At 37.5% G+C, this 26,255-nt stretch overlaps 1 protein-coding gene across 14 annotated transcripts; it reads left to right on the forward strand.

Moving 5' to 3' along the window:
* Positions 1-339: 339 nt before the first annotated feature.
* LOC134542444 (calcium permeable stress-gated cation channel 1) lies at positions 340-25,638 on the forward strand. Of its 14 annotated transcripts, none has more exons than XM_063386696.1 (16): positions 340-443; positions 2,377-2,569; positions 3,645-3,727; positions 5,726-5,854; positions 6,431-6,622; positions 7,884-8,069; positions 8,669-8,749; positions 9,361-9,487; positions 10,938-11,197; positions 12,447-12,597; positions 14,007-14,200; positions 16,422-16,610; positions 17,046-17,182; positions 18,506-18,786; positions 19,903-20,136; positions 23,240-25,638. In XM_063386696.1, exons 2-16 carry the CDS (start codon positions 2,408-2,410, stop codon positions 23,312-23,314), a joined length of 2,481 nt encoding a protein of 826 aa, XP_063242766.1. In that variant the 5' UTR covers positions 340-443; positions 2,377-2,407; the 3' UTR covers positions 23,315-25,638. The 14 variants fall into 14 exon arrangements, with proteins under 14 accessions (XP_063242766.1, XP_063242762.1, XP_063242767.1 ...); XM_063386692.1 differs by lacking the exon at positions 340-443 and adding an exon at positions 1,208-1,288; XM_063386697.1 differs by lacking the exon at positions 340-443 and adding an exon at positions 1,208-1,288 and having other exon boundaries at positions 23,243-25,638.
* Positions 25,639-26,255: the final 617 nt, after the last annotated feature.

Consider the following 26,255-nt stretch of genomic DNA (forward strand, 5'->3'; position numbering starts at 1 on the left):
CACCGGCGCAAGGATCCGGCCGGGTGTGGCATATCCTTCCGCCGCACTACAACAAATTGTTATAATTATGTTTTTCCACAGGATTTTATTAAACATTATTTTTTATTAATTAATAATTAAGTCTTTGCAAAATCATGTTTCAATGTGCGATTTGTCCCGAACCTGGCCGGTTCAGTTTCCCGCGAAATTCACACGTTTCCGCGGGAGGGCTGGCGGGGGAGGGGGGTCGCGCGCGGCGACACCGCTAGTGTCCTTCGAGAGCTCAACCAGGCCGGCAGCCTGCGCGCAACGCGGAACCTTCAACCTTTGCATTCACCGACATGTAGTTTTCCATAGTGTAATTTCTTTTCAACCTTTTGTACAGTTCCGCGGTCGGCCTAAATTTACCATGAGGTACTTAACTTAATTCAATCAGTGCTCAAGATGAGTGTTCCACGTCATACGTAAGTACTGTGGGGAGATTATGTGGTTTCACGTCGGCGCTTCACGCCCAACCTAGCCTACCGGCTATTTAGTTTTGGCCCGCACGGGGCAGCCAGCAGGCGACACGTGCTATCAGACTTAATAACGATTCAATCCCTGGGACACACCTAGACACCACGTAGAGTCGCCGGAGACACGGGCCTACGTGCTGCTAGCCCAGTTTATCAAGTGTAATGTATTAGTGGAATAGTTGTTCGCCTAAGTGTAATTCGTCATGTCAGGGCTTATGTATCACCGTCGTACGGCAGTGCGCCACCAAACTTAATCCAGAGCTAGGTATTAGTGTAGTGTATTGTGCTTCAAAATATCGTGTGCCATGTCAGAGTGTCTTTTGTAACTTTCGCATCACGTAAACGAGTCTGCCCCTCACGCGCATAAGAATCGTGAGCCGCCACTGAGGAAGTGAGCTGCGCGTGTGACTAGTCGCGTCGGGCAAACCGTTACGGCCAGAACGGGCAGCACCATGTATTGGGCTGTGCTGTATTAAATTCACGAACTATCTGAAGAAGTTTTGTGTTATTATTCAGGCGTCCCGGGTGGCCTCAACAGCTCGGGGGGCCCTACTGCGTTGACTCCTACCTCTAGCCACAAGGCCGAACCTTCCCTGAGATCACGAACTGAACAAAATCACGTCTAAATACTCAGAGGTAGCGGGGACGGCGTCAAAATGTTTATGGCTTTCTGAATATTTTTGAAAGGCCAATAACTTTTTATTATTGCAGCAAACGAATGTCGTAAACCGTAAAGTGTCAAGGAGGTGTATTGTCAAGGAGGTGTATTGTCAAGGAGGTGTTTGTGTGTTTTTGTAAGTGTGAATAAGATAAAAATTTAGGTTTGTACTTAATTACAAAGCTGAGAAATAATACTGGAGTTGAATTAAAATTCATTCTGGGTCGTATAAAAGTTTATTAAGTATTTAAATTATAACTTTGTGTTGGTGTACCATATGGACCTATGCGATTTTAATTTCAATTTGTAAATTTCATGCTTGTTTGAAACATTTTTTTTCGTATAAGTATGTTGGTTGGTGTTATAATTTTAACGGGGCTGTCTACTAGGAAGATAGAAGGCCCTAAAGACGTACGTTCTTTCATTTGGTACTTTTAGTTAGGTTCAAATTTTTTGTTTCTAGACGTCGTCTGATTTGACTAAAGCTGGACTCTCAATCATCCGTCCGTCAATCACGTGACCTGCGACCAATCGGATTGTCCGGTAAATTCCACGCGTCCGTCAATACCTTATCAAGCCTAAAGCTGGACTCTAAATGATCCGTCGCGTCCGTCCGTCAACCATCCGTCCATTATTAAGCCGAGCGAGTCAATCATCCGCACGTCCGTCCAATACTTTTTCATTTTAATAGTGCCGATAGACCAAAAATCTTAAGTACTGGTTGAAAATTTATTTTGAATAGATATTATATTGACGATCATGAAAGTTAAGTTCTTAATAAATAATTAAATTAATTTTTTTTCGCTCTGATATTTATTAAAATAATTTCAGTTGTTAAAAATATGTTCAAAAGTATGTTAATAACATTTGATGGAAGCAGCTAAGCAAATAAATATACTTTGAAACCGTATAAGACAATAAAGGTGGCTGGCAATAAGTATCTTCATTTTTGAGGGTATTTCATCCGTCGGTTTGTTGGAAGTTAAAGCTTCGAAATAATTTGACAGACGGATGGATGGAATTTTCCGGTGCATCTGATGGGCTTCATGTGATGGATGATATTGAGTCCAACTTTGAGTGTTCATTTGTGTGTGCGCTTTATTTTATGTCTTGCTTCTTTTATATCTTTAGTTCTTGTTCTATACATATACTTTGTACCTCATTGGTATCTCCTCTTCCCGAGTATTGCTGTAGCACCGTGTGGGAGTGCGTCTCATCTTGCAGCTAGCGTCCGCCGAAGGCTCGTCGCAGGAGCATGTGGTCCCTAGTGGATCCCGGGGATGAGCTGTATGCGGGGGCGACAGACGCCGACACGGGCCAGTGCAACTACCTCAGCAACACCACCCACAAGATACTCCTCACATCCGTGTACGAGGGAATCCCGGAGAACTTGCTGGTCAACTTCCTGGGGTGGCTGGTACGCACTGACTCCCTTGCGCCCTTTGTGTCCACCCAACTGTGGTCAGTGGTCAGATGACTCGGCTCCCACTGGGGTGGTTCGGTGGTTCGGGCTCTTTGCCCGGCGACGTTGATCCCCGGATTCTTCGCAAGTGGGCAGCGCAGTTAGTGTTATCTCGGAGTCAGTCAGTGCTTCAGTCGTATCTCATCACTAGAGACCTGCAAAATTCGCGGATTCATTCGGTGATTGGCTAGAATTCAAACACATATACCTCTTAGATAATTTTGTTATTGGCTTACTGTTCATCTGGACGAATCTCAACCAGTTATAATTATAAACCCTCAACCAAAGAAGGATTGAATCACAGACAAACCAGCTGAGACGACTTACAAGTCGGCAGCCAATGAACTTGCGTTATTTGCCCGAGTGTACAGGGGTATGTGCAGTCTATCCTGAAGGCCATCGAAACCGCGAATTTTGCAGGTCTCTACTCATCACCCTCTAGTGACCTTGTTGTCAAAGAGATAAGCCATAATATTCATTCATTCATTCATTCATCCATACATTCCTGCTGGAACGTGGTTCATGTTAACCAAGTGCTGTTTCCAACTTGCCAGACACAAGAGTTTCAAACACAAATTTTTTTATTAATACATAATTGAAAATTTAGTTATGCAGAGTAACTTAATGATTTTTGTGACTCACTTTTCTGAAGCTGTTCTGAGCTCAACCATGTAATGTGCAATCTGTTAAAAATATTCATTTTTTCACTTACAGCTTCAAGGCTCCGAAAAGCATATAAGTTACCAACTGGTATGATATCAATGTTAGTTTGGGACTTTTTGTATTCATTTTCTTTTCCAGAGATATACTGTTAAGTTTTACATGAATTAAAATACTTAGTGGTATGAAAAATAACCGGCCCTAATACACAGATTATACGTGTTAGTTCTTTTTTTAATTACTGTTTTTACTGGTTGAATTAAAATTGATCCAGAACATATCATGATTGCGTGCTATTATGTGTTGTAGCGCTGTTTATTGGTATTCATAAAATTATTTATGGTAAGTAATAAGATGTGTTTTTCCTCAGATTCTCATCATTTTGTTTGCAATCCTCCGGAAGAAGGCCTGGAACTATGGGAGGATTGCTCTGGTACAAAAGAATGAGGAGAGGTATGTTTCTTATAAGTACATACTGCAGTTGCATTTGCTGAAAAGTTGTAAATTGTGTGAATGTAATAATTTGGTGTGTGTGTGTGTGTGTGTGTGTGTGTGGGAAAATATACAATATATGCATTCCATTCTGAAATCTGTTTGTTTACCTACTGTTAATCTGGTTAAGTTACGATTTTTTTTGTATATAAAATATTGGTGGTTTGCCATTTTATTGCGATTTGTATCATGCAGACCACATGTTCGGTAACTTTATATTGTGTATATCTTGACATTTGTTGTTGTTTGAGCTTGGACATATCTAAGTATGTTTGGGCTATTTTTCTTGCTTGTGTGTGCTGCGTTGCGGAAGAATTACTCATAGCAAGCTGTGCTCCAGACACCGAAGAAAACAAAAGACAGTCTACTCAAGATGGCCGCCTAAGCACATGTCGGTGCTAGGCGCTGCTTCAGTTTTATCGAATAATTTTTGTTGGAAGTTTTCGTTCCAGTTGTCACGGAACACCATAATTGTTTTATTTTTGTGGTAAATTGCTCATTTTTTAAAATCCAACCAGTGCACTAAAACACATATTTAACTTTTTGGTATTTTGCAGGCTTATTTATTGTATACTATTTAAAAAAAAAAAATAGAAAAGAATTCATTCTGAATCATTAAAGACCTGCAAAATTTGCGGTTTCGATGGCCTTCAGGATAGACTGCACATTCTCCTGTACACTGGGCAAATAACGCAAGTTCATTGGTTGTTGTTCATTGTAAGTCGTCTCAGCTGGTTTGTCTGTGATTCAAATCTTCTTTGGTTGAGGGTTTATAATTGGTTGAGATTCGCCAAGATGAACAGTAAGCCAATAGCAAAATTATCTAAAAGGTATATGTGTTGGAATTCTAGCCTATCACCGAATTAATCCGCGAATTTTGCAGGTCTCTATTAATCACATATAAACAGTCGGCTATAGTGCTGAGTTTGGTATTTTAAAATCTCATCTGCTGGTCTTATGTCAGCTTAGGGAGCACATTAACTTTTGGTCGTTTCAAATTTGTGGAACACATACATTTATGTTGGTAATCTCACTGTAATGCATTCTGAAAGGCAATTAGTAAGAATTAGCGAGCCCACAGCTGATCCTTTAAAGTAGTGAAAACAATCAGTCTGTCATTAAAAAAATGTTTCAGAGATCACTAAATCACAACTTTTAGTCATTATTCTGCAGTGTAAAAATTATTTAATCTGGTTCCCAATTAAATTATTAAAATTTTTTGAAATCACTGTAGGGTGAGTTTAAAGTACGTATGTGCATACTGCTTATGTAGCTTGAATATGTAGTGCTGTCTCTATTCTTTCACACTACTCTTTATTTCCAACTGTTTGGTTGTTGTCCTTTTAACGAATTCTGTTGGACTGTGAAAGTGCTTTTCTAACTTTGCTGTAAGTTATTAATTTTCTTCATTTAACTAAAAAAATTTAAGAAACGTCTAATTTATAAACTAAAGATAACTCACAGTTATAAACTAAAGAAAACTCATAGTTATAAACTAAAGAACACAAAACTTCTTGCCAAGAACATAAAATTGAAACACCCTGATTCAGCCTCCATTAGGTCTTGTTTTTTTGTTTTATTTATTTTATTTTTTAAGTATTTTCTGTAGATATTTGTTTCAATCATCCAATTATTATGTTGGATCTTCTATTCAAGAATTTTTGAAGTAGTGTAGGTTACACCCAAGGAAACCAATTTTGAAGAAAAATTCAATTGCTCTTTGTCTCCTTGGTTCCATTTAACTGAGTGGGACTCATCTGTTGATATTGTCCCTACCTGACCACTATGCATCATTATCAAACAAAAGTTACAGCCAGGTTATTCAGAAATTTAGTGATTTACTTATTTTAGATTTTTTTTTGCACCCACTATAATTATTCTGTCAGATGGTTACGAGGCCCAAAAAAAATTATGTGAAAGTTAGTTGTTTGAAAGATTTGCATTGCTGCTGTTTTTCAGGTGGACACAACTGTTTTATGGCGCAATGGAGGACACAAACTCCGTGACGGAAGTGGACTCTATTACCTCGGTCGACTCCAGTCTCCACACAGACAAGGGATTCTGCTCCTTATTCTCATGCAGTCTCAGGTGAGTGAAGTTGCTTCCAGGTTTAATAAATACATTCGTTTACATGAAGAAAAGTGTTCTGTTTAGTTACTTTGAACACTGATTTTTTTTTTATCCTGTCCAAATTTTTACGGGAAAGGAGGGAGTTATATCCCTGGGAGATGGAAGATGCATGTTGAGAATGATTGTTGACATAAGTTTTTTGAATGCGCAAACTATAAATTTATTTATTTATTTTTCTAATACCCTGCCAAAATATAAAAAATTTTTTATCTGCCACTGATTGTGTGCCACTTAAAGAATACTGGTACTGTTAAACCCAAAATTCAAAAAAAGAACCATCTTTATTTGCGTCTACTTAACCACACTACTTTCTTTCATTACAGGGTCTGTGAACTGAACTGTAAACTATTTACCCAAATGTTTGCTATGGTATTTGAAATAAGAAAATGTGTGTGAATTTGACATGCTAGCTAGGGATGTAGTGTATGGCTGCACGGGTTACATATTGGTTACACGGGCATTTATTCCGGCACGTTTTGGACAACTGTTATGCGGAATTAGGAATTTTTCTGGATTATTTAACGTTGTTGGCAGGGACGAGAACATCCTCCACAAGTGCGGCCCGGACGCGGTGCAGTACCTGTCGTTCCAGCGGCACATCCTGTTCCTCATGAGCGTCATCACGGTCGTGTCCGTGGGCATCGTCCTGCCCGTCAACTTCCAGGGACTCCTCCAGGGCAACGAGACCACCTTCGGGCACACCACCCTCAGCAACCTGGACCCCAAGTGAGGCCCTGCGTTCAGCTGCGTTCCTAGTTGCCGTCTAGTTGTTCTATATTACGTACTACCACAAATGTCGTAGTTAGAGCCACGGAAATTTCGCGGATTCATTTAGTCGCTAGCTATAATGCAAACCTCCACACTGTCGCACTGTGTTCATGATTGGACCGCAGTTATCTGGACACGCCCCTCTACGACCGTGAGCCAACAATGTCCAGCTAGGAGAGAAGTAAGCGAATCAGGTAGTGCCAAATAACAAGGATAAAAATGTTCTCGCTAAGAAATCAACCAATGGAAAAGTAAACATGGGTCGAGCACACCTAAAACTTTGAATTCTATCCTGAGGCCAGAGGAATCCGCGAAATTTCCGGGACTCTAATGATAGTGCATACCATAATGTATATAGGTATAAAAGTTACTTCTCTTTTTTTTTTTCTTTTTTTTAATTCTTGTGTTTGTGCAAGATAAGATAACGTAAAGTGATGCATAAATTCTTTAAATATTGGATTTAGAATTTTTTTTTAAGAACATAAATAATTAATGTATAAGATGTTGAAAGAAAAGTTATAATGTATGTTAATAGTATAGGGCTGGGCTTATTTACATTTAAAAAGTTTTTTGGGGCTATTTTTAATTTTTTTTATAAATGTAAGAATTTAAGAATATAACTCTTTAAAATTCTAAACAGAACATAGACTTGACTGAACTTGACTGATACCGTTATACCAATTACCTAGAACTAGCTCCCAAGCATTTTGCAAATGATGCAGTTTCCCTGAACAGTTCTAACTTTGTATGGAAGCAAAGATAAGAACCAATGATCTGGTTTAAATAACACATTTTTATAAATAATGGACAAATGGATTGATTCCTTAATAATTTTTTTAATTTTTATTGTTTTATTTTTTTTTATTTTTTAATTAATCCATTGGTTTTTTTTAAACATTTTTTCCAAGTCATTCATATTTGTGAAGTTATTGAGTATTTAATTTAGGACCTAAATAAATTCCTAGTGTTAAGAAACAAATTTTGACTAAATGTTCAAAAACAGAAAAACACAGAAATTTCATTTTTGATGATATATATATATTCCTGTAAAATGATCTTTTTTTTTTTTTCACATATATTATTCCTGATCCTTCAGCGCTAGATTCATGCTCGAACCAATCTCCTAGGACTAAAACTGAATATATTGATATGTTACGAAAGCGTTGGCGGGGATCGGAAAGAGCCGAGACGGCGGGGAGTGAGTGCTGGTTGGTCGCAGCTCGCCCCTGCTGTGGCTCCACGTGACGCTGGCCATCCTCTACCTGCCGCTGGGCATCGCCGTGATGCGCCGCTTCTCCGCCCGGCTGCAGCTGGAGGAGCAGGCCTCGGAGGTCTCCCGCACGCTCATGGTCTGCCACATCCCCCGCCGCCACTGCGACACCTCCGACATCAGCCGCCACTTCCGGTACGCTGTCGTGTTGTCATTGAAGTGTTTACAAATTACATAGGGGAAAAAAAAACATTATCAAAAGTAAGTCATTCAGAAAATAAGGTAAACATTTGAATCAAAAGAATATTCATGCTTACATGCAGGGGCGCAAAAACAGGGAGGGGGGGGGGGGCGCAAGGGTATTTTGCCCCCCCCCCCCCCCCCTCAGAAACCCTGAAGTGGGGGCAAACGGGGGCAAACAAAGTGCTGTGTAATCAATTTTTAGATAATAAAACTGGTTAATAGCACCATTTTCCAACTTGAAATATAAATTTTCCCGGGGGAGGTCCAGGTTTAGCATTTTTACTTTATTTGTACAGCATCTTTAAGTTTTGTGTGTGGGGGGGGGGGGTAAGTGGGTGTGTGTGTGTGAAGGGGGGATGGTTTTTTTTACCAGTTTCATCAATACTTAAAACTTTGAACATTTATGTATCAGTAAATGTTGTGGCTTTTAAGGTGTTAGTAAAAAAAAAATACTGTCCTTGCATCCTTCCATATAGTATGTGGACTGAAGTAGTAGTGGATTACTTATATTTTTCAAATGTTCGAAATTAGTGATATCTTTGTGTTTTCAGAGATGCATACCCTGAAATTGAAGTTCAGAACATTCAGCTGGCCTACGACATAACAAGAGTTAGTCGCTTGGACAAGAAGAGGTGAGTTACAGTATATTTATTGTTACTACCTAGTTACCTATCTTTATTCCATGCTTAGATAAGTATTTCTGTGAAGCACTTTTTACTGGTTGCCATAAACGTATAGTAGGTAATATTAGTTTTTTTGGTGCTTGTCTTGTTACATTGAGGTAAAAATCCAACTGTGCAACGTTGGAACCATTTAGGATACAATGCTTTCGTATTATGCCTTTTTTTATTATTATTGAAATGGGTCTTGGATTATTTACCATTATTACTCTTTCAAAAGTTCAAAAGTATGAGTTGGTGTTCATATGTATTTAATATTTTTATGGGCATTATATTGTGAGGAGATGATTACTGAACTGAAATGCTTACCTAGTATGGTTATTGTGTTATTTTTTTAAGTGAAACTTCTTTGGGCATGTAGAGAGTAAAATTTCAATCAGAATTTCAAGGCTGAATGTTATTGCAATGTTTTTGTGAAAACATTTCTGACACCAAAGAAATATGAAGAGAGCACTTACGAGCCGAGGTTTTAATTGCCGAATAAGTTTCACTTCTATCACGTGTCCTGAGTTACAGAGTTACACGTACTCTGTGTTAGAGCTGCGAGGGTGGCGTGCTTGCAGGGAGCAGATGCACGAAGCCAAGGTGTACTGCGAGAACTTCCTGAAGCGCACCGGCACCAGGCTGACCGTGCGTCCCCACGTGTGTGGCAACGTGTGCGGCGGCTGCGACCTGTGTGGCTGCCCAGCGGTGCGTGCGGCCTTCACTGCCCTGGGACCTGCGTTCATAGTCGGACCACAGCAGTCCGGGTTTTACTCCCGACGTGTTACAGTGGTTCAGAGGTCGGGCAGATCACACTGCCTCCCACCAAGGCTATCTGGGATTGAATCACTTCGGGGTCAAACCTGTTTTTATCATCATCATCATCATCAAATAAATCAATCAATAATCAATCAATAATCCATCAATCCATCCATCAATCAATCCATCCATCAATCAATCCATCCATCAATCATCCATCATCTTCAATCATCCATAATCTTCAATCATCCATCATCAATCATCATCAGTCATCATCAATCATCCATCATCATCATCAAACTGGAGAACTTGGTGGATGTTGCAGTGGGCATGTGGGATCTCTCAGCCTACTTGAGTTTTCCCCACGATTCAACATTTTGAGAAGAAAACTGACTCATGAACACATAAGAATAATTTTTATCTCTACTTTGGTGAATTAAGATGGCAGGTATAATAAAAAATTATGTTAAAAATCCTTACTGCAGTGGACTACCAAGTTTCTGTTTACTATCATCTCCCTAGTTAAATCACGGCACTTGGATAAATGTACATTCATAATTAATAATTAAGCCTGAGAGTGATTACTTTTGTTTTACTTTCGTGAAGTGGCAAACATAACATAAATGTATATTACTGAGAAAGTATTATCATGTTGAGAATAATTGATTGACATCAATATCGACCTTGTGTTTTCTCACCGAAAGTGAGGTATATCATTGAATGAACATTAAATGCACACTATTTCTCAAATTTTTACGATATTTCCACTATCAGGTGCTACAACTATGCATTAATTTTAACTATTAATTTATGAATTGAAATTTTTAATTTACAGCTTGTGGCCAAAGTGTTTTATACATTTTAATTCAATTAAAAATAATGTGGTTGAAAGTACATTTCTGTATAATACCAATGGAATCTTCTTCATTGTATATTTTTCACTAACAAGATAGAATTATTTTCTAAATAGAATTATTTTCTTTTCGCTATTTACTTTTCAAATTAAAAATCTACTTCAAAAAAAGTGTAAATGTTGGAGAATTAAGGTCCATGAGTAGAGAACCGTGAATTTCGTGGATTCAGTGACCTCCAGGATGGACTCCAATATCCTCTACACACTCGGGCAAATTCCAACTGTTCGTTGGCTGCTGACTTGTGAGTCGTCTTGACTGGGTGGCCTGTGATTCGACACTTCTATGAGTGAGGGGTCTCTAATCGGCCCTCAGTCCTCCAGATTAACAGTGGACCAATGGCAGAAGCAGCACTAAGGTATAATTATTTGAATTTTAGCATAACACGAAATGAATCTGCGAAATTCTCGGGTCTCTAGTCATGAGCAGTGTTTCATATTGCTAGTTGTAACTTGTAACAAGTATTCTGAACCCACACAACTGTGCAGGTGGATGGTCTGGAGTACTATGCGGAAGAGGAGGCTCGGCTGGCCAGCGCGGTGGAGTCCGGGCGGCTCGACGCCTTCAAGAAGCCCCTGGGGATTGCGTTCGTGACCCTGGCGTCGGTGGAGGCGGCCCGCAGGGTGTACTCCGATCACCAGTCGACCTTCAAGTGCGCCAACAACCCCCCCAACTCCAGCGTCAGCAGCAACCTGCAGCCCCACAGATGGGTCGTCTCTTTCGCACCGTCCCCCAAAGACATTTACTGGTGAGCGGTGATCACGTTCCGAAGCTCATAACAGCTGTTCGTCACGGGGGTTCATTTGGAGTTCGGGATTGACGCTATTCAAGGGGAAAGATTCAAGGATGGAAAAGTACAAAAATTTAGACATTTACAATAACAATGTAACCTGTGCAGTGTTGTCTAAGCCTATATTAGCTTTTTGGTTTTTGTTACCAGATACAGTGCTCTCAAAATGTTTGAATGGCAGAGAACATTTGGACAAAAAAATGAAAAGAATCATTTGCAGGACTTCAGAATATGTGTTAATTAATACAGTAAAATTAAATATGAAAAATTACTGATCTACAGTCCACTGTGATCCGGAGCCCCTTATAGAGATCCAAAATAAATTATAATTTTTATATTAAAAAATATAAAGTTTTGAAGTTTTCTTCAACAATGCAGTTTCCTTTTTTTGATGATACCATGAACCTTATCGCAAAAATGCTTTAACCTAAATGATTTCTTACTTAAAATTACATATTTTCTAGGCATGTACAATTATCAGGATTTTAGTTAGTCAAATACGAATACCAAATTATTCTCAATTACAAATATTGAATTTGAATAGTAACACTGAGAATAAGACTCCCCCCAAAAATATTTTTTTCACAACATGGGAGAGTTAAAGTAAATATGAAGTGGAGTGGCTTATGGAAAATTAGACAAATGATATTAAAGTGAAAGGTTGCGTAGGTTAAGTCAGCTAAAATGTTTGTTAAAATATTTATATTATAAAATAAAATTAGTGTTATTTAATTATGTAGCTAACCTAACTTAACCTAACCAGCCAACCTTTCATTTCGGTTCCTATTCGCAATTATTTTCCATATTGATCCAGAAAGTTTTCACGAAATGCAAAATAAGTGAAATCTAGTGCAATATATTTCATGAAAATCGTGAATCTTTATTTTAAACTGCTGTATTCCAAAATTAGTGCTTAAATGAGCTCATATTTACATATTTCAACCCCTTTTTATCCACACATTTTCTTTGTTAACGTCAGTCAGGTAAACTATGCTAATTTCATCCGGAATCCGACACTATTAGTAAAGTTTGTAAAATATATTTTAGCTTCGGATTTTAGGAAGGGATTCAGGGTACCATTTGAGAATTGAATCCAGAGAAATGTATTTTCGACCCATCACTGATTCTGACACGAGCGTCTGTTTGCATGTGTGTTGTGTGTGTACAACAGCGTGTGTGCAACAGCGTGTGTTCGCTGGTTGTCCAGGGAGAACCTGTCGGTGCCCTCCAAGTACTGGTACGTCAAGGCTGTGATGGTGAACCTCTTCCTGTTCCTATTTCTGTTCTTCTTGACCACGCCTGCCATCGTCGTCAACTTCCTCAACACGCACGTGGTTGGCAACCGCCTCGAGAAAATTGTAATGAGTATCTAATTATATTAGAATACACATATATAATTTATTTATTGGGAATTCATTACATTATATTTACCAAAGAAAAAATTGTTACATTCCAAAGTTTATTTTGTAATTATTTTTAGTTTAAAGTAATCATTGTGGTATTAAATTATGGAACTGTATTTAAGTAAGCTTCTTAGTATGTAACTGTTTTTCCTTTTATTATTTTAACTTCACTAATAATGTAAATGTATTGTATTATGTATGTCCTTCATTGTTATTTGTAGAGTTATTATTGACAAGTGTTAAGACAAACTTGAAGTTTGCCAAGTTGGTGATGCTCGCTCAGAAACATAAGATAATACTTTTTGAATAAGTCAGTAATTGGGTTGACCAGGACAATAGACATAAGAAATTTCATGCATGATAGATGGTCTAGTAGTATACCATGTTTTATCGCATTAACTTTGCATGATGTTTTTTGCCCTGCTGTAGATTCCAAGTACTTTTTGTAGGAAGTAAACATGACAGGGTAAAGCACTGTGCAACAGCAATCGGTTTTCAAGTTGCTATCAGGCAGTTTGGTAGTTATAATGGGGAAATAAAGTTATTACAATTACAGTAAAACTCGTTTAAGATGTATCTGCACAAAATTATTTACTGTCCAATTTGGTCAAATGTTTTGTCCTGCTATTTTCTTAATAAGATAAGAGTTATTTTTTTTCATATAAGATGGTGCCCATAAAATTATTTTCTCGTATAAAACTAAGTATTTTAAAGTTGATATCTATTATTAATTTTGATATTAAAGCTTACTTGTTTAATTAAGAGGAATACAAAGATGTTCCATATGTAAATTTTCTTTTAAACATGTTTTCAAACCTAACTTTTATCTGTTCATCTTTGTTGTTGAGTACCGTTTACTGCTTACAAAAATGTAGCCAGCGTTAGTTGGCATTATTCATGTTTGGTTACATTGATACCCATATAGAGTATGCACATTTAGTCGAATATTGATATTAATAGCTCGCAGATTGCATGCAAGGCGCGTGCTCATGTCTAGTGCCGGGTAAACTTAATTCGATAGCCTGCTTTCTTTCGTGCGTTATTTACGACTTACGTTTGGTTTGGGTCAGGATTTTAGTTTTTCTATTTTAAAGTTGATCGAAAAATGTTTCTGTTACATGACTTAAAGTAAATTGTTTGGCGTGCTTTTGTATACTCTTACTTTTTAGATGAACGTACTTTCCATGACTACATTTTGTTCTTTATGAATAAATTTACCTCGACAAAAATGCCTTTCTCACATAAACCTGGTTTTTTTGTATAAAATGAGCTGCGGTCGTGCAATAAAACTCGGTGCATGTACATGTCCCTCCCTCATCGAGGGGGGGGGGGGGATGTTGAAAGTCACGACCTGGCTGCCGCAGAGCCCCGTGGTGTCGGAGTTCCTGCCCACCTTGCTGCTGTGGACCGTCTCGGCCCTGATGCCCGTGCTGGTGTCGTACTCGGACCAGTGGCTGTCGCACTGGACCCGCTCCGACCAGAACCTGTCCATCATGCGGAAGACCTTGGTGCTCTTGCTGTTCATGGTGCTGGTGCTGCCCTCCCTCGGCCTCGCCAGGTTCGCGGACCGCCGGCGCTTCCGAGAGTCGCCACCAGGGGCGTAGCCAGGGGGGGTTTTAGGGGTTCTAACTCCCCCCCCCCCTCCCCCCTTAGCACCAAATCTTTAATTAATTTCTTATTCATCACTCAAACAAATTTCATATTAAAATTAATAATATGTTTACCATTACAATATTTAAATTTAAGAACCGAAAACTGCTAAAACAGCACTACAGGAAAGCTTCACTATAAAGAACATGAAGGGACCAAAAAATAGTTGAGTTTGTTATACTGAAGTTCTTTATACTGAAACATAAGCATTGTTATAAATATGTATACCGATAAACACATGAAACACCTTAAGTGTACTAAGGTTCAGTATCTCAGTCATTAGTCTATGGCCGCTTGAAGAACCTGTTCACATACTCTCTGCTGATGCTTTGTCTATGGTCCGGAGACACATTGTAGGCAGAGCTGCCAACCTCAAATCACACCCATCAGTAATGACAATTATATGGAAAAAGTACATGTAAATCATGCACGATAAATTTTTCCTGAGGAATTATGACACACACAAGATAAAATAAGGACAATAATATGCAAAAAAAAAAAAATGAAAAATGTAGGCCTATGCATATGAATACAATGAAAATTAATGAATCAAAGAAAAAAAACGATTTGAAGAATACAATCATCTGAATATGTAAGAAATGTCAATAATTTTACAGGAAATTTTCAACCTTCAATTCAAAGTATGCAAAGTTATAATTTTGAACAATTGTCTTTTTATTTGCTTCTTTTATCCTGGTTGGATAAGAACTGTCTTACAAACAAACAACAGAACTTGTAAACAATTACTCTGCGTTAGTTACTTTCGTTTCTTCAGATGTAGCGAAAAAACTGCGATATGGATTTATTGCTCGTCATGACTATAAAATGTTCCGCATGTTTTTTTAATTCAATGTGCCCTCTACAATCATCCCTTCCAACGTGTGCAATCGAAAAGTCACACGTGCATACATTACAAAACGCGCGGTGTTCCAAAACATTTGAAGACGACAAGCATCGTCATTCTTTTGAATAGTTAGGTCTTAGGTCGAAAGTTTTGATGAATTGCGTTATTTTTTTCTCCCCCATATACACTTTTGTTCTGTCACACGCTTCATTTCTACAACCGGCACTGAAGAACACAACACTATTGAAAAACGTAAAAAATTTCACGCCTGTAGACACGACAAAAACACTATGGACTATGATGAAAAAAATGACTTTCAAAAAATAAATTAAAACACAGGTTAGCCAAAGTACCGTACAAAAATTATCGTGATGTAAGTAGCCAAAAAACGAAAAATCCGAGAATATGTACTAGTTGTATCGTACAACGGACGTAATACCATTCCAATATTATTTCAAAACACGAGAATTAATCTACTAATTTCGATAGTACGTGCGCACACATACTAGTTCCGTTATTGTTTTTGTTTACGTACACGCTGTTACGTTTGAATAAGAAAATTAAAAATAAAGAACAAGTTTTTGGATGGTAATTTTTTTCATAATTTGCCTCAAGGTTGTTCGTTCAAGTGAATATTTTTGTTTCACGAAGAAACGGACCGTCGTAAAATTCGTTAAGATGAAATAAAATTCAAGGTTATTATATACGTTTTTGGCGGGACCAAACAATGAGTTCGGTTAAGTGAAGTGTTCGTTTAACTGAAGTTCGTTGTACTGGTGCTTTCCTGTATTTTACACCTTAAAATCCACATTTTCCCGGGGGAGGACCCGCTTTAATACGGGGGAGCCATGCTTCTTAACACCCCTCATACACAAATCCTGGCTACGCCACTGGTTGCCACCACGCATTACCTCTTTTTACACTCTTTTACATTGTTTAATTTGACCGGTAACCTTGAAATGAATAGTAGATTAGAGAATTTGACTGTATGTAATTTTTGTTTGTCAATTTCAATCAAAAATTTTTGAAAAACAGCACATTCAAGTGATAGTATATAATCTCATTTTCATTTTTGGAAAACTGTTGTATTTTCAAACTATATGTTTGAATAAAAAAAAAATTTTGTTCGTCGATTGAGGTGGGGTCTCATTAGTGTACTATATCAGTGTTAGACTTTCTAATGTTGGTAGTTTCTTGTTGGGTACTGCTGTTCCCTGGGAGCGCGTGTGTGTCGCCGTCCGGTAGCCGGCTCCTGGTCGTGACAGCCGCACTGTCCCTCCCTCAGTGCAGATGCGCTGCTCAAGTGGTCGTTCAGGAGCCACAACGAGACGTACCGCTGGGAGTGCTTGTTCCTGCCCGACAAGGGCGCCTTCTTCGTCAACTACGTGATCACGTCGAGCTTCATCGGGACCGGCCTGGAGCTCATCCGCTTCCCTGAGCTCTTCATGTACGCAGCCTGCCTGCTGCTGGCCAGGTGAGCCTGCGGAGCTCAGTTGCTTCGCTGTGAACACTCGTGGAAGCTATTATTGCTAACTAGGCTTGCTGTGTGCAATAAAAACATATATATTATTTCTTATAAAATATAAACAAGAGAGAGTGTATGTATTTACTGTATTCTAAGACTTACCACTCTGCAAACCTGTTTTATCTCTAAAAAAAATATTTTAATTTTTTTTAAGATGCATTTAAGTTTAAGTCACAAAAAAAAAAAGGTGCAGTTTTGAATAGGGTGAATCCTACAAAAATATAAACGCCATTGAGTGTTAGGTACATCTCATTTTCAGAGGTACAAATGTAACAAGAACGGTGTGTGTCTTAAAATCGAGTGAATTCTAGTATTTCTGTCCGTTGTGTTTTTTCGTAGCACCTTCTTGGAGGGTTCGGTGACGGTGCTGAGTTTTGATTCCAGGTCGCGAGCGGAAACGGCAAGCGTGAGGAAGGCCATTTTGTACGAGTTCCCGTTCGGTGTGCATTACGCGTGGATGCTTCTCATTTTCGCGTTGACCATCACCTACAGCCTGTCCTGTCCACTTATCACCCCATTCGGTGAGTTTCTTGGTGGTGCTTCGGAACCTAATGTATGTCCTGTGTTTGATTCAGTAAAGGAACTATTAGATTTGTGTGTTCTCTTGATCTCTAGAATAGAATAGCAGAGGTTTTTTTTTCTAACTGAATTGTAACTGTGTTAAACATAGATAAAACATTGTAAGTGGGTGTTATTTACTATTTAATTTTGAATGTTTATATTAGTGTTATATAAGCAGCCATGCCATATTCACGGCCTTGTTAATAGCCTTGGTCAGAGCCCAGTGCAGATTTCTACCTTTTTCTTTCACCATTGTCTTTGAGAGGTTTTGTCATCAGTTTAGTATTATTTAAGAGTCTGGTATTTTGTTTGGAGATAAATCTGCATAAAACACTTTTTTTTATTATTATTGTATATTTCCAGTACTCTCCAAGGAGCGGTACTATCACTGAACTGTCCTCTTAGCCTTGTTCTTCCTTGGTTGGATAGTAAAGTTTCGAAATATTATCAATACTAGAGGATTCATAGCTGGGAAGACAGTACCTGTGTGTGGGGAGGTCCTGATTTATGTAGGGTTCCACGCAGGAGCCAAGAAGATTTTGCAGTGCCTGTAATCGGCAGATTGAATAGTTAAGGCAGTTGATAGCTAGGAAGTCTGCCTTTTTTTCGGCACAGATGGAGGGTGCCCGCTAACTGAGCATCAGCAGATTTTTTGGTATTTTTTGCCTCGCTCGTCTGTTAATAACAGTGATGCCCAAGTGGTCCGATGATCTTGTCTTATTGTCCTGATCACTGAGTTGCAGAGGTCATCAGTTAGTAATTCAACTCCTTTCCCCCCTTCTCTCTCTGTTTGTCTCTGTCTGTCTGTCTCATTCTCTGTCTGTCTCATTCTCTCTCTGTCTGTCTGTCTGTCTGTCTCTCTCTCTGAAATAAAGACATAGCTCATGTTTATCAAATTTTCAGTAAATTTGCAACATCCTTTTGCTGTTTGCGAAAGGTTGGTATGGGCCTTGTTTCTTGTATTTGTATAACAGTTGTGTGAAACTGAAGCTGCCCTCAATTTAAACATTTTCTTTAAATTGCTCGTTAAATTTTGAAATTTTTTTTTTTTTCTCAGTCGCTGCCATTTTAACTCATTGCACATTGGACAATGCTAAAATTAATTTGCCTGCTCTTGAAGTCTACAATTTTTTTTGTGAAGTATGGTTTAAGAGGTTTTTCGTTAATGTAGAAACATTTGGTTGTCCCATGTAGATCTGTTAGCAGTAGCTATAGTGATTTTATCAGTGTTAATAAGTGTTAGGTTATAATGAAGTACTGAAGTGCAATGTGTCTGTGCGCAGGGCTGCTCTACATGTGCATGAAGCACTTGGTGGACAGATACAACCTGTACTTTGCGTACAGGCCGTCAAAGATAAACCCGCGCACCCACGCCTCCGCCATCAACACCGTCATCTTCTCCATCGTGCTGCTGCAGCTGAGCTTTCTGGCTCTGTCCGTCTTGCGGCGAGGCATGAACGACATATCCATCTACTCCCTCGTCGGCGTCTGCATTACCGTTGGCTTCCTCATGGCGCAGATATTCCTCGACTGGTGCAAAGGGTTCAGCCCTATTTCGTATCAGGTACGTGAGTGCGCGCGTCGCACTTTGGCCAGCCTGTACCGCAGTGCAGCGTCCTGCAGAGGCGCACCCAGGAATTTTTTTCGGGGGGTGTTTTAAGTTTTTTTTTTTTATGAAGGAACTATTGTATTTGTTTGTCTTTTCGTTTTGTTGTGTTTTTGTCTCGTTTCAACTGTTGTGCTGAATTATTATTTTGGGTTCAATATTTTTGTGTTGTCATCATTTGTGGTTTTTTTTCGTTCTCTTAGTACATTTTTCTTTGTTTTCTTTGTTTGTTGACCATATTCCTGTTTCGGAATATTTTGTGGTGTTCATATCCTTGTTGACAACAGCAATTGTTTGCTTAATTTTGTGTGTTTTTTTGTCTTTTTTGGGTATTTTTATTTATTTATTTTATTTATTAGTTTTTCTTCAACAGAAAAAGTTCTTAGCAATGGCGTATGTCCAAAAACTTACATGAAGTCATGCACTCCCAATGCACAAATCTTTTAAAGATAACATGAAATTCAATATAATGCTAATCGTTAATTCGCATAAACACCAGGAACATTAAATTAATCTTAAAAATTTCTGCAATTACATACTCACGCTTAACTAGATACTAGAATTGACTGAAAAATTATCAAGTTTAGAATTAAAGGTGTTATCTCTAATTTTTAATTTATGGTTTTTGTCGTGAACTTGAAACACACAAATGTTGGCCACCTAATTTTTTTGTTCCATGTAAAATGTAGGTGTCATACCACTAACAAATTACATTATTCTGTTGTCAAAAAAAAAAGTATTAACAAACATTTTAACATTTTGTTCATTGGATATTGTACAAAGCAAACAGCATTTAATAAAAGTAAAACCAAGAACACAAAAATCTTGTTTTAAAAGCAAAATTGAGCAATATATATATAAAATTCTGAAATCTTGTCTCTAGTTAATAGTATGTAATATTATTGATTCCCTGTTAATGTTATTATTAGTAGCGTTGAAATAATTGTTTACCCACTGTTGTTAGTGGGTATGGAAGGAAGGTGTATGCAGTATGCTCCAGGTCGAACCAGCACAGTAATACATGTGACCGCGTGCCAGTCTGTGCACGTGAACGAACGTGCGGTCTCTGTCCAGAAGCAGCGCGGCCCGGCGCCGACGCCGTCCGCGGACTCCAGCCCGGCGCACCAGTTCGTGCCCCCCGTGATGCAGATGTCCCCGGAGCACCACGCCCGCCCCGAGCCGGTGCTGAGCGTGACGAGCCCCGCCGAGGGCCTGACGATCCTGCAGCGCACGTACGGCACCCGGGCGGCGGGGGACTCCCGGGACCACGTCGTGCTCTACCAGGACTACGACGGCTCCAACGCGGAGGTGTGACCGCCCCGCGACCTCCCGATACACTCGCTGGAGGGTTTACTTCCGCCTTGTCCGTGTGTTATTGGTAGAGACCGGAAAAATTTCGCGGGTTCATTTCGCGATAGGCCAAAATACGAATAGTTATACCTCGGTGCTGCCTCTGCTATTGGCTCACAACTCACCTGGATGACGCTGGGCCGATGAGAAACACCCGACCTAAGGCTTTATCGAATCACAGGCTGCTGCGTTGGGACGCCTTCACAAGACAGCAACCAATGAGTGGGTGGCATTTGACCGAGTATACGTAGAACTATGCAGTTCGTCCTGCGGGTCATTGCACCCGCGAATTTTTCCGGTCCCTAGTTATTGTATAGTAATGCTTATAATCACGTCAGTATCAAGTCTGAATTTTTTTTCTAACTTAGTTTGATTGTTTTAATTGCTGTGAAGAACATTGTTCGCTGAAGGGTTTACTTCCGCCTTGTCGGTTTGCGTTACCTGATACTGGTGTGATATTGCATACTGATCACTGGAGACTGGGAAAAATTTGCGCTTTCGATGACCTCTGGGACAGACTACACAATCCCCTACACACTCTGGCAAATTCCACCTGCTCGTTGGCTACTGACATCTGTGACACCTGTCAACTGCGGGACGCTTTCGATTCCGATACTTTTTTGGGTGGAACGTTTTTTTCATTGGCTCGAGACCATCAGATTAACCGTGAGCCAATCAGATAAGCAATATAAAATTGGTACAGTTGTTTGGATTCTGCCATGTCGTGAGATGAATCCGCAAATTTTTCCAGGTCTCTGCTAATCACATCAGTATGAAGTCCGAATTTTTTTTTTAACTTAGTTTGATTGTTTGTGAAGAATATTTGTCTACATATTTTCACTACTGTGTGCTTGCTAGTTTTATAAACTATATGTTGCGTTTTTTCAATGTGTCACATATCAGCTCATTATTATTTCACCAAAGCTTCAAATAACTTATGTTCCAAGACTGATTTTCATTGTACAAGAAATTGATGGTATTGGTGAGTCAGAGATATTTCATATAAGTAGAGATGGTGATTTATAGCATTTAAAATAATAACATTTAGCATTTTGAATTTGAAATTTAGCATTTTGTAGCATTTTTAAAAAAAAGATTTAGCCAATTCTCTTTTTTTTTACATTACTGAAGAAAAGTATATTTTTAAAAAGCATTAAATAATACACATATTAATTATTAACAACCACAGAAATAAACATCTAGCACAACTACAAAGATAGCCTATCATGGCAGGTTTCCAAACAACTTTTTAGCACTTATGAGTGCAATAAATTGAATACTTAAAATTACAATAAATATTTTTTAGCCGTGTTCATGGCCATAGTTGATGTAGAGTGCACAAATAATGTTATTGAAACTCGTTTTTTCAAATTTTTTTTTCTTTCGTTTTTGTTCAATTTTCGCCTTCTTTTAGTTTTCGATCATGCCAGAAACCGTTGCTTGCCGTTTTACCGACCTTTTTTCTTCATCCAATTTCTCGGTGAATCTTTTTTTTTTTTGCAGCCTGATGTCCCTCAGATTTAATGTGCTTTTCAAGTACATCTTTTTTTTTCCACTCTAGACGGCGATTACATAAATTGCACATTAAAATATTTGTTTCACTTTCATAGAACTGTTCACTTTTGTATTCATTTAGGCGATCGCAAATGGAAATTACGTTTCGTCCCATTTTTACCACGAGAAATAACAGTATACAACACATTCACAAGTATGCACGTATTTGTAAACACACCACCTTCCACGGACTACACAAGAACGCGGCTTTCACGTGAAACACAGCCAGAAAATGGGACTTACAATTGTTAGCGCGGTGAAGCAGAGATGTCGCAATATGGTGGCCCAAAAACTTGTACTCTGCAAGATGACGGACACTCTTCCAGCTAGTTGTTCTTTGCTTTGTTTACAATCGCGTGGCACGGATGGCCATTCTTCATTCAATATTTACGAACAATAGTGTTGCGAATGACGTGAAACTAAGATACTTGTGCTGAATACGCCATAAAATGATTCTTTTGATACTGAACTGAATCAAAATACAATCAGTAAATAAATTGTGCAGAGTGAAGACGAATCTACGTTTTTTACCTTGATTTCGCATTTATCTCGGAATAGTCTAGATTTCGCATTTAATAGCGGAAAAAATATAATTTAGCATATTTTCGCATCTATTTCGCGAAAACGAAAAATCACCATCCCTACATATAAGGCATAAAGTTTACAGTCAACTTGATGCTAGATATAGAATAATTTTGAGTGGCAGTAATGAAAGACCAGATTTGGCATGCAGAAACTTTAGTTTATAACTATAGTACTAACTTTAAATTTATCATCATACTGAAGTCTCTATTAGTAAATGGCATTTATATACTAGTGAATGTTTTTTAGAGCTTATCATTAGTTTTCTATGTGTATCCGAAATCATATAATACATATTAAAATTATTGTTATACTAGCCAAATATTTTATTTAATTAAGGAATTTGCTTTATAAAAAATCTTCATAGAATTCCTTGTGCTTAAAATTATTTTAATTCAATAAATAATATGTGAACATAACTATTTTTAAATTTAAGGTCCAGAAAGCATGGTGCTGTGTGTAAGAGAGTTAAAAATAGTAGATAGTATTTACATAAGTCTATTGTGGTGTCTCAACGAGAATGCAAGCACACAATTTTTTACAGGAAAAAAATTGCTTTGTTCGAAATATTGAAAAAAAAAAATTCATTCATTAACTATTTTAAGACCTACTCTTTAACACTACTGATATTGAGACATCAACTTGGGGGTAAAAATTATAAAGATCATTAAACATTTGTATAATCTATTGTGTTTAATCATCCTTACACAAAAATAAATTTATCCAAAACTTAAATTGTGGTATTCAGTTTAAAGATTCTCATGAATTAAATTTTAGTATTATCACTCTAGTCTTTTATTGATATGATTCGGGTAATTTCGGTTTATAAATAATTTTTTGGTAGAAGAGAGATTTTTTTTAGTGACGTAACTTTGTGTTACCAATACAGAAGAAAGTATAGATATGACACTTGTATGCCCTTTAGCAGGTGTCCCAAGGAAGACAAGATAATTTGCAGGTGCGAAGCTGCACAGGAGAAAATATAGACCCGCTGTCGTGAGAGATCTGGGTGCTTATGAAGAGAGAAAGGTTGTTTGTTTTTTTTGTGAGGAGATATGAACAGGTGAATTATGTAGAGATAACAGCTTTTGAAATTTTTTTTTAACAAGGAATTAAAATAATATATAGATGATATAGAATTCATTGAACATTTCACAAGCTTTGGATTAAATTGGTTAAAAGAATTGCAGTTAGATTCTCTTTTACAAGGCAACATATCAGGGGCAACAGATGTTACGACAACGCATGTTGACTGTTTATGCTAATCTAGAGGTAATTTGCTTGCTATAAAGAAAGAACTGAAGACTTTATGCTAGGAGTTTTGATTATGGTATACACCAAATAGTTCTTGGTATGGAAATGTACAATGTTAGATATTTGGGTTAATCAATTTAGTTCTGATCATATCAAAATTTACTTAAAAGTGAGGGAAATCAACACCATAAAACATGCTGAGGCGTTCTGTGCTAGAGCTTCATACCTCAGCGCCGTATTTTGTGATGTAATACAATGTCAGAAAACCACATCTAATAAATACCTTGTTTTTGCATGTACTGTGATAAACAAATTTTTGCTACGAAGGTAAAAATTAGTGTTGTGTCAGTTCTCAGTGAATTAACAGGCTTGGACAACCGTAAATATAATCCCGGTATCACGGAAAACATAATTGTGAAACCTTTCCCAACGAAAATACAATAGGCTTAGAGTAAACTGCTGTAATATGTTGCCGGTGACCAGCATGGACATGCCTTTCTAATTTCACTTTAAGCCAATTAATTGAGACTATCCGCACCCTGTGTAAAAGTAAAGGTTTGTAAACCGTTGAAAATTCCCGGCAACTTGAGCAGTCTCTCCTTCCTTTCTTTCAACAAATGCCCTCCCAAATGGAAAAATATAGCTGGCAGAAAATATCAAAATCCCAACCTTTTTTTTTTCTCCCTCTTGTCACACGTATACAGGGATAATCTTTTCAACTAAAAGAACACGTATGGAATTATTACAACTCAGATCGGGCCGGCTAAAAAATGACCCAAGTTACAATGTTCCCACAAATACACCTTAAAAATAAATTACTGATTCAATACTAAAAATGTTTGTCAAAAATTCGTGGTATATATTTGTTAAAATTTCTATGTTAAGTACGAATTTAGTTGGGCAGGTTTTATTGAAGAAAAAGATTCAGTTCTTTCACAAAAGCTGTCTGCCATTACATAATGATCACAACATTTCGACACAGTCTCCACAGCAACACAAACAAATTATTTCCTACTCAAAAGGTGAATGTGTATTAATTTTCATAATGCCAAAACGTTCTCAATATTCACACACACTTTACATATCGCAAATACCTAAATCCCGAAATCGCTTGGCATTGTCGGTACAAGCAGCCAAGGGTTTGGGGAGTGGAGAAGGAAGTACTAATTGCACCAGTTGTGTGTGTACAGTACAGTACAGTACAGTACAGTACAGTACAGTACAGTACAGGAGCCAGCTACCTCATATGTTGGTAGGGACTTGCTGCTGGAGTGATTGAACATGCAGGGAGTTCGATGTCTCATTTCCACTAGACGAATGGCCACTAACCTTCAATAACTTGTTTGAATACTGCCTGATTGGAGAACTCATCCAATATCACTTTTCAAAATCAAGTCATTTAGATCTGTAGTCTTAAAATGTAGATGGTATTATTTTTTTTAAATGCATTTTTATATGAACTATTGAGGTTTTCTCATTTTCTCTGTGAATTTAATATCTTTGTCCCAAGTTTTTATGCATATTTTCCTCTTCAGCAAAGGAGTGAAGAATAAAAAAAAAATCATGTTGCACTATTTAAAATATATATATATGTAGATTCTGTATCAATTACTAAACTAGTATACATTGTTTGTATGTTTGTACATTTGTAAATGTTGTTGCTACAGTAATGTTTTCTTTGTGTGAGTTTTTTTTTTGCATAATGGCTACATTTATGTGCATTTACCTACTACGTACATTGATTTTCTATGGTTTCTAGTCAAGAGCTTGTTTTGTAAATAGTCTCTCATGCTCTAAATCTATCACAATTATAAATGATAAATGATGTATTACTGTATTATTTGTTCACACTCCCATATAGTTCTTAAATTTATCCAAGCTTTTAACTTATTTGTATGTCTGCACATATTATGTATCATAAAAAGGAATACCATTGTGGTATATTCATAAACATTATGTTTTATCTGTAAACAGCACACATTTTTCGTCAAGCAGTGAATGTTATTTCATATAGTATTTAATCAGTTATTTGTATGCATAGAATATAAATAAAACATAACTACTAATGTATGGACTAGTAGGGTACAATTATTTTTTTTTTTTTGATGTGCTTAATGATTGTACCCAGATAGTTTGTTCATCACTTTACTTTGAATACATCCACATATTAAATAATACCATATTTATTTGCAGTTAGTTCTGGTACAATATAGTCAGTAAAATGAGCTATAAGCACACAAAAAATTATTTAAAATCTGTCCTTTTATGATTTTAAAACAATTAAAAGATGCTTATTTTAATTCAAAAAATCATATGTGAAAATAACTATGTATGTATTTTTAAATTTAAGGCCCAGAAAGCATGGTGGTGTGTGTAAGAGTTAAAAATATTAGATAGCAATTTTTTTTTTTTTTTTCCACATATGCATTGAGTACAACTACCCAGATATTTGTACTGAGAAAGAGGAAGGGCTCATAACTTTTCTCAAATTATTTTATTTTTTTTGCCATGAACTCTCAAGCACTTGAAAACAACACTGAGAGGTTAATTTAGAAAAATTGTCCATGTAAAAAAAAAATTATAAGAGAAAATATGTTTATTATAGCCTTGTTCTTGAATTTCCAGCGTTATTTACAAAAATTGATAAAACTAGGATCAAGGGATATCGCAGTGAAGAAAAAAAAAAC

This window comes from Bacillus rossius (assembly GCF_032445375.1).
Source record: "Bacillus rossius redtenbacheri isolate Brsri chromosome 4 unlocalized genomic scaffold, Brsri_v3 Brsri_v3_scf4_2, whole genome shotgun sequence".
In the NCBI taxonomy this organism is placed as follows: Eukaryota; Metazoa; Arthropoda; class Insecta; order Phasmatodea; family Bacillidae; genus Bacillus; species Bacillus rossius.

What these genes read in the sequence shown, in the direction of transcription:
- LOC134542444 (XM_063386696.1), top strand. Translation starts at nt 2,408, where the DNA reads ATGTGGTCCCTAGTGGATCCCGGGGATGAGCTGTATGCGGGGGCGACA. An exon ending in TCAACTTCCTGGGGTGGCTG is followed by an intron (nt 2,570 to 3,644) that starts GTACGCACTGAC and finishes GTTTTTCCTCAG; the next exon opens with ATTCTCATCATTTTGTTTGC. An exon ending in CTCAGCAACCTGGACCCCAA is followed by an intron (nt 6,623 to 7,883) that starts GTGAGGCCCTGC and finishes GGTTGGTCGCAG; the next exon opens with CTCGCCCCTGCTGTGGCTCC.